Source organism: Penicillium daleae, assembly GCF_028827525.1.
Source record: "Penicillium daleae strain IBT 16125 chromosome Unknown utg000009l_segment0_segment0, whole genome shotgun sequence".
Lineage (NCBI taxonomy): Eukaryota > Fungi > Ascomycota > Eurotiomycetes > Eurotiales > Aspergillaceae > Penicillium > Penicillium daleae.
Window position 1 is genome coordinate 14767 of NW_026623157.1, and position 16507 is coordinate 31273.

At 40.0% G+C, this 16507-nt stretch overlaps 1 protein-coding gene across 1 annotated transcript; it reads right to left on the reverse strand.

Annotated features, from left to right (window-relative positions):
* Positions 1-1284: 1284 nt before the first annotated feature.
* On the reverse strand, positions 1285-1829 carry N7458_011245 (uncharacterized protein; the record flags this gene model as incomplete). The annotated part of the gene is made up of 2 exons (XM_056914627.1): positions 1285-1672; positions 1744-1829. The coding sequence occupies 2 exons, from the start codon at positions 1827-1829 to the stop codon at positions 1285-1287; spliced, it is 474 nt and encodes a 157-aa protein (XP_056759381.1).
* Positions 1830-16507: the final 14678 nt, after the last annotated feature.

The following is a 16507-nucleotide window of genomic DNA, read 5'->3' on the forward strand; positions in this document are numbered from 1 at the left end:
TGACTCTTACGCTAATATTCTATCATAACTTTCTTCGTACGATATATATAGTCACATTCTAAGGTATAACAATATTGTAGGCTATCTGTAAAGAGTAAAAGCCTATTAACTAGTGTTCGTACGGAGGTAAGAAAATTAGTTTTATTAAGAATCTGAGGAAGATAAGGCTATATAGTTAGAATAGCTTGTTGGATAAGCTCTGTAGTACTCTAGGGGATTCGATGAGGTCGTTTTTGGAGATAGGTGATAATCTGAGATAGTCGTACGGTATATTAGCATTTGTGATAAAGCAAGACTAGGGCTATAGGATTAGTGTAGAATAACTCTTGGGCCTTAGAAATAGGATTAAAGTCTATAATGAAAAGGAAAAGAATAGCAATTAAGAAAAGTATAGAAAGATTAAAGATAGTAAACAATCAAGAAGGTCAAAAGAGAATCTCAGGGGTCGTACGAGTATAGGGCAAAACCTTAGGGTTTTAGGCCTCCCGGTCGTACCCTATTAAAGCTAAATTGGAAAATCCTAGGAAATAGGGTTAGTTCGTACGAGATCTAAAGGTTATAAATTAATCTGAATTTTAAATAGGAAATAGATTTGTATCTAACTTAGAACTTTTCAAATTTTCAACTAAATCGTACAAAAAAAAAGGTTTGCAATGGACTCAGGAAAAATAATTGTAATGGACCCTGTAGGTCCAAATATTGCCTATATATAAGAGCTGAGACCGCCTAGCAATAGGGTCTATTGCACCAGGTCCCTTGGGTTAGCAAGAATTGTAGGATTACTGCTATCTCGTGGCTTCACAAGTCGTCTCGCGAATATTACCGGGAGCTAGTACCTATTCGGGATGATAAAAGTGGAGCATATAATATGCGTGATCTAGATAGGCTGTTAATAAATCCAGCTACAAGGTTTACGGATTTAGCATAGACGATAGGCACTGAAATACGATAGAAAAAAATTGGGGGGGGGGTTTGAAACGAAATAAGGGACGAAAGCAAAAAAAAAAAAAAAAAAATAACCATAACCATAAGAGCGGCCTTCAGGTCGTCGACATTTTCCAATTTAGGAAGAGGCTTCCCTGTATTAAAGACTTTGTGGTTGCCTGATGTCATAACCGCATAAGTTTCATTTGCAGAGCAAACACACGGCCTACCACCGCCGCCCTCGAATTTCCAGCCAGTAATACGGGTCGGTACAGTATTCTTGACAAAGGTCGATTCCAGCATGATAGTTCCTTGGTCGAGAATAAGTTCCGACATAGAGCTATCACTGCACCCAAGAACTTAGAGACTAATAAGACCTGTAAGATTCTTCTTGACAATGTAGTTAATGAACTCGTCAAGAAAACCCAGACCAACACCAGACAGGTCAGGAAGAGGCCCATCCTGTAGCTTATAAGCGCACAGCCCGTCCTTAGTTAGGGCGAATATATGTCTATAGACACGTGAGGGTTCGATCTTGTCAATATCGGTGACTTTAGTCCAGCGAAGGGAAGGGCTTTCGAAGTTGGACCTAAGCATGACGGTATTCTTAGGAATCTTGAAGTGGCCGTGGATCAAGTGAATCCCAAGAACCTTATCGGCATTATAACGGACGAACATTTCCGCCAGGTCTATAATATTTTCTTCAGAAACGGAGGGCTGGTCGGAGTTATCAACGAGCGTGTTGTACCTGTAGGCGTCAGCTACTGGATCTTTCAGAAATAGGAAGGGAGCTACTAAAAGATAAGATATAATTTATACAGTGCACCACTTGCGTGGAAATCCCGGGTCTCCAGAGCTATATAAAGTTCAGGAAGAAAAGAATATTTCGCAACTTGAGCCGCCATTTTGCGTAGAAGCTTCGTCGCAGGGGTTTAATGAAATAGTATAAGTCACCAAAAAGAGATGGGTTTGAAGGGCACTGAGAGAAGAAATATAGGAATCCACGCTGTATTTATTCTCTTGAGGAAGGAAAATGGCTCCTGTGCCACGAGCTAGGCTCAAAATGCGGCTCTATCCATTTTCACATATGCTGACGTGGTTTAATGTGACATAGAAGCAATCTCCTTAACGCCGTGATAACTCGTGCACTAGCGCGTGTCTATTCGTCTGGTACACTCATGCATGCACTATTTACTATGTTGGGTGTGGATGAACTCGTATTTGTTTTTCAAGGCCGATCGCGCAATATCGTTCGTCGATGGCAGCGTGCGTGTGGCTGAGTGCGTCAAGATTTGTTGAGTTGGCGAGGGGAACCCTGTCATGGACTACTATTCACTCGGTCTGTGCAGAGAATGTGAGAGGAAAAACAGACGACTAGATAAGGTACATTTTACTGACAAGGGGCTCATAGGCAAAATGCCTAAGTCTTAAGCAACATTGACCAGAGCGGGGTACTCTGGGCACGTCTAATAGAGGAGCTGCATGACTGACTGCTACACCGCGGCGACACGAGCACATAAGGCAAGTGCTCTGGGCATTTTACCAGATTTTAGAGGCAGTTTCAAGTATAAAATGTGAGCAACTGACTTCTCTTGACTGTGATTCAAATAAAAAGATGATAACTTTGACTTTTCTATGACACAGGTGTACCTTGTGCTGTAGTCTCCACCTGCTAGTTGTATTTCTTATTTTTGAATGTGTCCATGCGGAAGTCAGACGTTCATACTGTGTTCCGGGGCTTAGAAAAGGTAGAATGAAACTGCCGCCTTTCTTAGGCTTATTGAAGTAATCTGGAGCTATGCAGCATATAAGTAGAGTGTTATAATGGACTAAATAAGGTACGTACCGTCGCAATTTGAGTCTGCAGTTCGGGCTTTATACAGGAAATGATGACCAAGTTTAGTAAAACAGGTACAGTACGTCCCGAAACTAGTGCGACCACCAACACTCTTCGATTAGCTTTCCTAGCCGCCTACACCAATCACGCTAGTCTATATTCGGAGTTTTTCCGGAGTACCCCTGTAAGTTGCGCGTGTACTGCTTCGTATGTAGATAACATTATAATTTTAGGTATATACAGTAAATACAGTAGTGTTCTATTCGTCTTCGTCTACCCTAGTGATGACATAATATTCTACCGGTCAAATCATTTTAATACTTCCTATATTAATTGCGCAAATTCATGATTCCAAGGAGATAGATAGGGACAAATGTTAGAATTTAAATGAATTTCATTATAAACAAAAATAAAGTCACATCTAAGACTAGTTATAGACTAGTTAAGCTTGTACTGAAAGCGGAAGACTAGGCGGTAGGACCAGGGTAGACGAAGACTTATGGAACACCTCTGCAGCTTGCAGATTCAATACATCTGACACCTCTATTCCCTCCTCCATTCCCTCCTTCATCGGGGGGGCACACTCAACAATTAATCCCGAGTTGTGCAAGCAAAGATTGCCCCTAACCTAGCTCTTTTAAATCCTCGACACCACTATCCTCGAAAATCAGTTCTCCCTATCCAACCCAACCATCTTCATTAAAACATCCCACAGCTTTGCCGCATTCACCTCATCATAAGCCCAAGGCGTATACCCAGCGCCCATAGGCCTAGTCTTAGGATCATGGGGACCCGCAAGCTAACAATCATCAAGATACTTCCCACTATGCTCCTCTAAGGCCTTCGCAACAGCCGCCCAGACAGTAGTAGCAGCGCCCTGCTCGAGACTCTTCCACCTCAGCGCAAAGGACTTATCGGAGCCCTAGCTCTGCTGCACTTCATCAGGGACGTGTTGCTGGAGACCTGTAGTAATACCGCCAGGGTACAGACTAAAAGCGAGGAGGCCCTTCGATCCGTAACGGCGCTAGACCTCGTTAGCCGTCCAGATGATAGCGGTTTTGCTCTGTCCGTAGGCTTTCCAAGGTTCGTATTCGCCCGCGAGGGAGAGGTTGTCCATATGCACGGTTGAAATACGGTGGGCGGCGGAGGAAACGAAGACCACGCGGGAAGGCGAGGTAGGGGTCGAGGAGCTTAGGAGGGTAGGCTTTAGGAGCTGGAGGAGGAGGAAGTGGGCGAGGTGATTTACGCCGAATTGGGTCTCGAAGCCGTCGACGGTTTTGCCTTCTGGTGTCGCCATCACGCCGGCATTTGTGATGAGGATATTGAGTGTCCGGTTGCTCTTGAAGAGGAACTCCCTGGCGCAGGCTCGAACGCTGGCGAAGGAGTTAAGGTCAAGTGCTAGGAGGTGGATTTTGTCGGACTCTAGGAGACCGCCGAGGGCGGCTTTGGCTTTATAGGGATCACGCGCTGTGACAAAGAGCGTAGCGCCTGTCTTTGCCAACGCGCGCGCGGTCTCGATTCCTAGGCCGGAGGAGCAGCCCGTAATTAGAATGACTTTGTCGGTGAGCTTTCCTTCCAGCTGTTCGTCTCGGATGATTTGAATGGCCGTAGGACGGCTGTCTCCAGGGCCGTTGGGAGACTCATGGACTGCGGTGTACTTGGTTGCCATTGTGACTGATGGGCTTTTTGAAGACGTAGTATAGTGATTGGGAAACTATTAGCATTGAAGAGGTTTATATAGTTTTTTATTCCTTTCTATTTCAGTTCGGAATTAAGTCACCTAAATTCCATTCCCACTATCTCCGTTGAAAAGCTTGACGTTTTAGTTCCGCAGTTCCACGGTTTCGAGAGGAAGACGTTCGTCTGCTCTGCTGGCTCGTGGCCAAAGTATGCTTGATTGGATTTACGATTAGTTCCATGGCTACTATTTGTTAAGAAGTGATATAGTTAAGCCTACTATTATCACTATCGCTGTCTAAACAAGGGTCATTCTATCCGTCGTATAAGCAGTGCTGTCTCAATTAATCCTGCGTGTTGCGAAGAACACAAAAAAATAGCTGATATGCGCAAGGTTTATCTTGTGTCTCGGGTATCATGATTTACTATTTCAGCGGATAGCAATATTGCTAACATCGACCTAACTAAATCTAGACTAGTTAAGCAAGTAAGTCACCTGTTAACCCATAGAAGTTAGTTAGCACAACTGCACCGATCTAATCGGATATAGCTACTCTGTACTGTGGATTGAGTAGCGATGAAGTGCCTAGGAGAGATTTTGCCTACCCAAGATCCACATATTCTTACGTATATTAGTGACAGAGCACTCACTATATTTCGCGACGGTAGCTATGTATAATATAGTGAATCTGTTCCTGCTAGGTATTGCCGGCCAGCGAGGGGCTAGCGATATAGAAAGGAGACAACGCTTCGTTATGCATCAGGATCGATTCATATCCCAGGATCTCTAAATTATTTATTAGTGCCCGAGTTAAGTTTAGTTGAGTGAGGCCTAGAAGAAGTTCCGTGCGGGGCGAACGGCCGGTCAAGGAGTGGTTATGACATTAAGCATTCTAACTGACGAAAGACCCATTTTGCCGCTTCCGAATGAATCCGTTGTAAGGGTCCCTTAGACATGATGACATCGTTCTAACCGCTTTGGGGAAGCCCCACGACTTCGGGCTTTTAAGTGTGCGGCTGACAAAAAGGCGGACGCGGCTAACTAGTTATTCTAGGTTATAAGAACTATGGATAAAAATATTGGGTTGTTATCTACAGTGGCGCCGCAAAAGTCTCCGACTACCCCCTGACCGCTTGCCAACACCGCCTACCTAATATAGCCTAGGAAACCCCTATAAACGCGAACAGCGTAGTCGCGCATCGCGTTGTTTATAATATTCTCCTTATTCACTATACTAATATGCCTCGCACAAGGGCTGGTTTACCATTGCCTAGTACTCCAACGCCTAGAGGACCAGTTCCTACTGCTCCTAGGCAACCTACATCTCCTGCTATCGCACAGCTAAGACGCAAGAATTGCGAATTAGACGCGAATCTTCGTACCCAAATCGTTATATTGAAAGATATAGCAAAGTAGTCGTATAGGCAAATTCATAAGAAATACCCTTATATCCCACTCTCGACTATCAAATATACCTACCTTTAGTCGCGAATTCGCGATAAGGAACAGTCACTAAAGCGATCCGGGCGCCCTAAGATCTTAAACGACGATGACCGCCAAAAGATCCTCCAAAAGATTCACGAAGACCCTCGAGTCTCGTACGATGATTTACTCTCCGAAGTGAATCATAAGTACAAGAAAGATTCTATCGCGCGATTACTCTCTGTTAAGGGTCTCCGGAAATAGCGAGTTATGAAACGCCTATATCTTAAACCCGAGCACGCTGCTACTGTGAAGGGCTGAAGCCGATTTGATTTAATCTAACTAGGCCACGAACTGTTTACAACAATCTTGAGGAGAAAGGAAGGAAAAGGGAGCTGCCGTGTTTACGTATTGCTGAATTGGGGCGGAAGGCCACGGTCACGTGGTCATATACGGGTATAGGCCCGTTACATTACTCCCCCTCCTCCCTCTGTTAGGGGTGGGAGCCGTAGGAAGCTCGTTCGAACTATCGATTCGCCGTCTCTCGTGTCGTCTTCGCGGACGGGGCTATACTTTCGCTCGTAATCGTCGAGGGCCGAGACATCCTGAAGCTCGCTTAAGGGTTCCTATAAAGGCTCTAGATATCCCGTCCACTTCACAAGCGCTTCTATTCGTGAACAACGCCTACGGCGGCGTCTCTGTACGTTTAAGATTGCTTCGATCTCAAACTCCCGCTCGCTATCTACCACTACTAGTGGTGGCTTAGAATTATCTATAACCTGCGAGGGAAGCGGGTCGGTAGCCGCCGGCCGGACGAGTTCTACATAGAAGACCGAGTAAATACCGGTTAGGACATTTAATCGGACGGTATAGGGCGTTAGCACCTCTAAGACCTTATACTTCTATGAGCAAGTATAAGCGTATAGGAAGAATGATGGTATAGCAAACCTATAGATAGAGCTATATAGTATAGCTGGATCGTATAGAGAGGTTGATGGATTGAATAGTAGTAGGTAGGCTGTTAAGAATAAATTCAGGACTTGGATAAAGAACTATCTGCTAAGGACTTTAGGTCCTATTTATATTTGATAGATCCCCTAGTTTCGGTGGCAACTAGCAATATAGTAGTGATTTCATTATGATGATCTTGTTTTCCATAAGATTCTATAATATCATATATAGATTATCATAGAATTCCTTACGGCTCTATCTATATCCGATACTCCCCCGTAATCTATATATGACCAATATATAGATTAGTGGTAGATAGATAGATAGATAGATAGCTTTATTCGGCTATCTTAGTTGATTCATCAATATCCACTAGATTAGCTAGGTTGACTAGCTTTTCGAATGCCACTCTATCAACGTTTTTAGTTAATAGATCAGCTAATTGGCTCTTGGTATTGATATAGGTCAATTTGACCTTTTCTTCTTGAATAGCCTCTCTTATATAGTGATATTAGATATCTATATGTTTTGATCTTTTATAGAACTCAGGATTCTGACCTAGTTTGATAGCAGATTCATTGTCAACTAAGATAGTAGAGATATCTGGTAGATATCCTAGATCTAGTTGATCGTTCATATAGTTAAATATATTAGCTAGATAGATAGCTTCCGAGACAGCTTCTTTCATAGCCATATATTCAGCTTCGCAGCTGCTAACAGCTACTGATTTCTGCAATTGTGAGTTCCATGAGATAGGGTTATTTAGCCCTAGATCGCTAGATAGGCTAAATAGGTATCCAGTAGTAGATCGTCTACTATCTAGATCACCTGCCCAATCAGCATCAGAGTATCCTTTAAGATAGAGGTTATTACCTTGACAGCTATATAGAAGGCCTAGGTTAGGCCTATATAGTAGATATCTCCATATTTTTAGCAGTGCATTAATATGCTCATAGCCAGGATTAGCCATATAGCGTGCACAATAGTTAACAGGAAAAGCTATATCTAGCCTAGTCTTTAGGCTAGTATATAGAAGTGATCCAATTTCTTGTTAGTATAGATTTATAATCTTATCATCAGATTGATCAGGATTCTTATGCAATCTAATACCTGGTTCTCCTGGTATTTTGATTGGTTTATAATCATATATATTGAATTTCTTTAATAGCTTATATATATAGTCTTTTTGATCTATATATATCTTTTTAGTAGGGTAATCTATATATATATTATTGCCTAGAAAGGTAGATATATCACCTAGTTCTTCTAGCTTAATATATATATTGAATTGCTTAGCTATTTCTTTAATATAGTTCTTATCTTGATGAATAACTAGTATATCATCAACATGAACTATTAATATAGCTTTAGATTGCTTATTGATATATACTCCTTCATCATAAGGTAGTATATAGAATCCTAGTCCTTTAGCTATTTTCCTAAAGAACTGATTCCATAGCCTAGGCGATTGCTTTAGGCCATATAATGCCTTCTTTAGATAGCAACACTTATTAGAGTATATAGGGCTATTATATAGACCCTTAGGTAATATAGTATAGATATCGGTATCGATATCAGCGTGTACGAATGCGTTTTTAACATCGTACTGCATTATAGACCATCCTTTATTAACGGCTATAATTAGAATCATATGCCAGGTCTCTGTTCTAGCAGTAGTTGAGAAGGTCTCTAGGAAATCAACTCCTAGCTTTTGATAGAATCCTTGTATAACCCATCTAGCTTTATATCTGATAGATTGATTCTTATCAGTAATATAGTTTGATTTAATAGTATCAGGATTCTTAATAGGTTTCTTTTTGAATACCCACCTACCTTTTATAGGTATGATATTAGGTGGTATATCGATAATTTCATAGATATCCTGGGCTAGTAGCTCATTATTTTCATCTAAGCAGGCCTGGTACCAGAGATCTCTATCGGTAGAACTCATAGCTTCTTCGAAGCTATTAGGTTCTGCTAGAACTGATGCAGATAGGATATAATCTATCTGCTTATTATATAGCTTCTTTAGTTGATTAGCTATAGTAGTCTGATCAAGACTATATATATAGGTTTTATCTATATTATATAGATAGTCCTTTGATGATTTCATAGCTAGATTTCTAGCTAGATCTTTAGATAGATCTTTAGATAGATCTTTAGATAGATCTTTAGATAGATCTTTAGATAGATAGTTTCTATCTTTTTGTACCGGTATTTGAATCTCGATCTTATGATTTGGGCATGCCTCGATTTGAGATTGAGATTTTATAGATTGATCAATTTCAATAGATTTAGATCCTGAATCATCTAGATAGGTAGATGATTTAGATCTAGTTAGATACGTATCTAAGAATCTTCCTTCTAGGATAACTGCATCTCTAGTCCATATGGTCTTTTGTAGCTTTATATCAAATAGCTTATAGTGAAGATAGTCACTATATCCTACTAATATAGCCAGATTCTTACGCGGAGCTAGTTTAGCTAGGCGTTTATTAGTGTGATAATAGGCTATAGATCCCTATATTTTAATATAGTAGATAGTAGGTGGTTTTCCTTTATAGATTTCATAGGGGGTTTTGAAATCTAGAGATCTATGAGGTGTACGATTATATATATAGACAGCGGCTAATAACGCTTCGCCCCATAGATTTTGCTTAGCCTTTGAAGATATCAATAGGCTTCTTAGCTTATTAAGCAGTGTTAGGTTGATTCGCTCTATTAGGCTATTAGGCTCTTTAGTATATATAGGAGTATTTCTATGGATAATACTATATTTCCTTATATATAGAGCGAAATCGCTGTTAACATACTCTTTACCATTATCAGTAAAGATCTCTTTGATAGTAGTATCAATTTGATTTTCAGATAGATTCTTATATGCTTTAAACGCATTAAGCGCTTGATCTTTAGATTTTATCAGCTTGACTGATAGATATCTAGATTTCTTATCTAGAAAGGTGATATAGTACTGATAGCCATCATAGGTTTTAGGGCTAATTAGCCCGCCAAGATCGCTATGAATCCTTTCGCCGATTCGATATTCAGTAGTATCGAGAGATCGTTTATTGATAGACCTATTATATTTTGATAGTAGGCATATCTCGCAGATATCTTCTATATATCTAGATATATCTTCTTTAGAGATATCTAGACCTATCTGCTTTAGAATCTTCTGTAGAGGATTAAATCCTATATGAGCTAGTCGCTCATGCTATAATTTAATAGTAGCTAGTTTACTAGCTTCTTGATCCGATTTTATGGCTAAGATAGCTTGATGTCTCTCTAGTCCTTTAGGGCAGAGAATATCTAATTTAATCTTATATAGACCTTCCTGCTTAGTAGCAGTGAATATAGTAGTCCTACTAGATATAGTAGGTAGATTAGGCCTATTAAATAGGTTAGGCCTATCTAATAGATTAGGCCTATAGATATCTTGATTACTAGAGATATCTCTAGTATAGATATAGGCCTTATCCTTATAGAAGGTAGATACCATATCTTTTAGACGATTAGTACTAAGGATATTGATACCTAATTCGGGCATATATAGGACGTTACGAAGTATATAGATATAGCTAGTATCAGATCTGACTATAGCGATACCTTCGTATCTGATTTGTATAGATTAGGCTTTACCCTATATAACAGTTTTGTTTGTAGGCCAATAGCTATAAAAGTATTCCAATTTGGTTATAGCAGAAATTGTAGCAGCAGTATCAACTATAAATTCAATATCAGATAAGATAGATCTTTCATGAATCAATTTATAGATCTCCTTTATATCAATCTGATTTTGTTGGTTACTGATATCAAATATACTATATATTTGATCAGTATATTGATCTGCTTTATAGGCCAGCTAGGTAGTATTTACCTCAGGCGATTTTATATCAATATCAATATCATCAAAATCGAGAGGGCTTTTAGTAGGGCAATCTTGATTATCTAGTATAAGATAGTCATCAGTGAATTGGCTATCTAGGCTAGATTGGCCGGTTTGCTGAGATTGATTAGATTGGTCACTAGATTGGCTAGATTGGCCAGATTGATCAGATTGGCAGATAGTAGCTATAATAGCCTTCTGCTTCTATTAAGCATCAAGAGAGTATTCTGATTTTGGATACTTCTTATTAAGATTTGGCTTAGCCTGTGAGGTAATATTCGATCTTTTAGGCTGCCAATTTAATGGTCTTTTCTCAGGATATAGATACCAGCAGTTAACGGTATCGTGTGTAGTAGTTAGGCAGTGCCCACAGAAGTGCCCATCAAAAGGTCTTTTCTTATAGGCCTTCCTAATACCACTAGGTTGGCTATTAGATAGCCAGCGCCTAGATATCTGCCTAGTAGGTTGATGCCTAGTAGGTTGGTAACTAGGTCTTCTATTTTGATAAAGATTTATATAGATATCTTCATAGTTTTCTTGATGTCCTCTAGCCTCATCAATCAGACTAGCAAAGAGTGTATTAATAGTATAGCTCTTAGGGTCTCTTCGAAGTGATTGAGTAATAGATTAGATAAAAGATCTATAGCCTTTATCTAGACTATTAAGGACCCAAGCTATAACTACCTGTTGTGGTAGGGGGATACCCTTTGAAGATAGATCCTCTACTAGGAATTTAACCTTGTTTAGGTAATCTTCGATAGTAGAGAAATCTGACGAGGTAGTATTGAATAGTTCCTTAAGAGTAAGGAACTCTGTTATGAATCCCTTAGGATTATATAGCCTTTCGAGTGTGTTCCAAGCTTTATAGGCTATATCTTCATCCTTGATATATAGTAGTGGACCTTTCGAACTATATAGCCTAATATTGGCTACTGCTTGGCGATTACTATCGTCCTTAGCAGGTTTAGAAGATAAGATAGCATCTAATATACCATCTTTGGTAAATAGTGCTTTGATCTTCAATGCCCACTCTATATAGTTCTTAGTTCCCTGAAGGGGTTCTATATATATCCTTCCAATAGAAGAGCTCATGGCTGATTGGTAGATATATATAGATATAAGAACGTTGAAGTATATAGGATAACTGACAGATATCTCTCAGGTATAGAGATATATGATTCGGATAGACGGATATATAATCCGGGTATACGGATATAACTTCGGTGATAGGTCGGATATAATTCGGTAATGTTGTCTTCCTAATTAGGAAGGTAGATCAGGGTGTTTTTAGATTGCCCAAGGTATATCTTATATAATAAATATAAGTATATAACACTCGGGCTCATAACCTATGAGCAAGTATAAGCGTATAGGAAGAATGATGGTATAGCAAACCTATAGATAGAGCTATATAGTATAGCTGGATCGTATAGAGAGGTTGATGGATTGAATAGTAGTAGGTAGGCTGTTAAGAATAAATTCAGGACTTGGATAAAGAACTATCTGCTAAGGACTTTAGGTCCTATTTATATTTGATAGATCCCCTAGTTTCGGTGGCAACTAGCAATATAGTGGTGATTTCATTATGATGATCTTGTTTTCCATAAGATTCTATGATATCATATATAGATTATCATAGAATTCCTTACGGCTCTATCTATATCCGATAGCACCTCCCGGGAAATCTGCTCGCACCTCCCAAGGCCTGATTTCGGCCTGATTTCGGCCTGATTTCTGCCGTATCCCCCTGATTCCTGCCAAGGCCGTCAGAACTGTTTAATACGAATTCAACTACGCATCTCTTTTTTATTCACACATATAACCCTCCTCCCCTTCTAGCTTCTTCCTGCTAGGCTAGTCACATGACCTATCTATACCTTGATTTTCTGGCCAAATCGCCACTTACTAATCGCCCTTGCCCGTCTCTCCCTATCCTTTTCCTCTATCATCAATCTCTTTGCCTTGTGACCGCGAGCCCTACGCCCTTGCCGAAGTTTCTTCTCCCACTTAGAAGGCATTCGCCTTGTCGATGTATTAGGCCTCTTTGAAGGTAGTAGTACTACGGTTCCTATGGTTTTATCTATAGAAATATAGGTACCTTGGCTTCGCTTTGTCCCAAACTTCCGACCTGTGGTATTCTATGTTCCCTATCTTCGCCAACGCTTAACAGTCTCTAGTAACTTCGGCCGCCTAATCCCTTTTACACGATTCGGTTCTTTAATACGAAGCCCTCTTCCTGCCTTCCGATTTACCTGATTTGCCTAGTTTGCCTGATTTGCCTGATTCGTCCGAAGATTTGGAAGGTATAGCTAGTGTTGTTGGTCGAAATGAGATTGGAGAAGAGGATTGCCCTTTTCGAAGAGATCTTTGATCACATGATTGTATAGAAGACCAAGTGAGCGCGATTGGTATTAGGTATAAGGGGGTAGTGGCTTATCTGCTCGAAGATATTCACCCCAGGCGTTGTGTATCCTTCGAATTGCGCTTAGGGAGACCTAGCTAAGGATATCGCGGAATAATAGGACTTAGAGAGAGACAGGCTTACGATAGATTTGGGATTGAATTGAGTAGAAAGCCTGCTAATTTGTATAAGAAACGACTCGAGAGACTCCCTGTATTACTGCAAGAATATCGCCGGTTAAGGTTCGAAGTTCTTGCTTAATCTTTGCGTAGGCACCTTCCACGCGAGAGGAAGTAAGCTCATCGTAATAGAGAATTCCGTCAAGATAGCAACGTATAAAGCGCTTTGCCCTCTCTCTAAACCACTGCTTTTCAATATATTCAACTGCTGATTGGTAGATTAGATCGCTTAGACCTTCTAGAAAAGAGGCCTTTCTAGCTTCTATCCTATCTTCTATCCCTTCTAGGACAATCTGCATAAATTTAGCCTTCGTATTTCGCTATAATCGGATGGTTTTCGTCTGAACTTCCTAATTCGGAAGGTCCTGTAAGAGTAATTGCTTTGAAATTAACGGCCGAACGCGGGTCTTAATATTCTTCATAATATGCTAGAGACAAAGTAGGCTCTGGCTATCCTTAAAGACTCGTCTATATGTATTTAAAAGAGAGTCTGCGTCGTCGGAAAAGAGGATACGCGGGGCTTGAATCTTTGCCTGTATAAGCTGTGTTTGAAGAGTCTGAAGTGTCTATGTATACGACGATTCTTGCTTATTATTGACAAAGCCAAGAGCCATATAGAAGTTCTTTCGAGTTGAAACTTGTCCGATAATATTGATTAATAGTATATTATACCTAATTTAGAAGTTAGCCTAATTAATCAATCGATTAATTAATCTCTATCTTACCGATTAGTCTTGTATATAGCATCTATCTATAGTAAATTCGGATAGATTCGGAGGAATATAAGGCCTATCTTCGAGATAAAGAGGATTCTGATTGGTCGCTGCGAATCATCTAATTCGTAGTATATAATCCAACCAGGTAGGCTCTCTATTATAGCTTCAATTGAAGAGCGCCTACGTAGGAAAATATGTCTTGCCTGGGCGCGGAGGTTTTGGAGATCTTTTAAGTTGAGAAGACTTCCCTCGGACTTCAAAATCAGCTAAATCCCTATAGGTTTTAGGCCTTTTAAGAAGTAATCAAGGAGTCGCTCTGCCTTCTCAGCTCTCTCTTCCTGCCTTAGGATCACAAGAAGGTGTTTCGGTGTTGGTCCGTGATTATGTATCCTACATCTTATAATAGCCACGTATTTGACCGGATTAACGTTCTTCCTATCCTTCCGCCGACAGATTTGGATTTTGAATGGGCAATTCGTCCCAATCTTAATAACCTCTCGCGATTTAGCCTTACTAGCTACTGAGGGACCCTTCTTGGTAGGATCAGGCCAGAGAGAGTAATGTAGGTCAACCTTCTTAGTATCCGATCTCCTTATTACTAGGGCATAACCGTGTTGTGCAGCAAATCCCTGTAAATCCTTCTTCGTAATCTCAGGTAACGTGTAGGTTTTACCCTCGGTAGGCGGTAGGGGAGGAGGATTAGCAGGAGGATTAGTAGATTGAACGGAATCTACCGCCAAAAGATGAGTAACCTCGGCCTCTATAGTAGGTAATAGGGAAAAGGGGGGGAGGGGGTGGGGATAGAGGAAGTGAATAACCTTAGTAGGGAAAAAAGGGGGGGGGATAGACGAAGCGAATAGCCTTAGTAAGAAGAAGAAAGGGCCTAGGTTATAGGTCACGTGACTAGCCTAGCAGGAAGAAGCTAGAAGGGGAGGAGGGTTATATGTGTGAATAAAAAAGAGATGCGTGGTTGAATTCGTATTAAACAGTTCTGACGGCCTTGGCAGGAATCAGGGGATACGGCAGAAATCAGGCCGAAATCAGGCCGAAATCAGGCCTCGGGAGGTGCGAGTAGATTTCCCGGGAGGTGCTAACAGCGTCACCTATTTTAAATAGTGATTATAAAATCCGATTATATATAAAAGGATATATATATTATAAGTAGGTAAAGAAAGACTATTATAAGAGAAATAGAGGTCGGCTAATTAGACTAAAAGAAGAGTATAATCAGGTATACTAAAGAAATCTACTTATAAATTAAAAGAGATATTAAACTTATTTAATTTAGATAGGAAAATAGGTAGAATTTATAATATAAGGTATATAGTAAATATCACGTAAAGGAATCAAGAATATCCGAGGTTATCTTAGAGTATTAAGTAGTCTCCGGCTAATATAGGTAGTTTAATACGAGATTGTTAAGGATTAATATAAATTAATATAGTAGATATAGAGGTATTTCTTCCAGGGAAAAGATAGCAGCGGCTTAGTTATCTACGGGAAGATCCTATATAAGTTAATACACCCCCTTAGCTCTCGATATAAGACGAAAACAAGAGTAAATTAAGAGCTAAATAAGATAAAAGGTAAGATCTAGGACAAGAGGGATACTTCTATACCTAGTTACCTAACGAATTTATAGTATTTTTTGCTTAGCAATCGTTTTATAAGACTATCTACTAGTATTTCAGTCGTCTTAACCTATTTAACTATTAACTACTTAGCCTAAACTTCTTGCCGAATCTAAAGCTAATAAATATCTACGTAGCGTAGTTTAGTCTAAAATACTAATTTCTCGCGATTTAGTAGGTTAACAGTTTGCTTATTATCGTAATCTAGCAAATCAGATTACTTAGTATCGAATTAGATAAATAAAAATAGCTACTTTGTCTAATATAGCTACCTAGTAGTGTAGCTAATTGTAAGCAGTTCGGCTTCTATTATTAATATAGTAATCGTCTTCTACTTACAAGATCTCTAATTAATTAGCCTACCGAATAGGTAGAAAAGAAATCCTTTAGAGCTTTTTCTGTTATAATTATTAGTAAAGCTCGTATCGGATAAAATAGTGAAGATCTAGCTATTTAGTTAGCTATCCCTAAAGCAGATTGCTAGGTATCTTATTCCGTATAGGTAGGAGATAAGATAATTAGTAGTAGCTAGATACTTCTCGTTATACTAAGTAAGCGATTAAGCTAGTAGCTAATTAGCGAATACGGTATCTAGTCATTGGTGCCACGTAACTGTCAAATAACGAAGAAGAATATCTGCCAGAGCCAGCTAAAAGCGTACGAACTAGTAAACATTGTGGCGAAGGAGGACTACCGGGATCATCAGAAAAATGCGATTGATTGATTAAGGAAACAAGTGAGGAAATGAGGGAAGGGGGCAGGTTGACCTGTCCCTGGGCGGTGTAGCCAAGTGCCCGAGCTCCCATGGAACCCAAACGTTACCCACATATTACATACAAACTCAATAGAAAGGTGGGACGCCTATGGGCGAATCCCATGTCA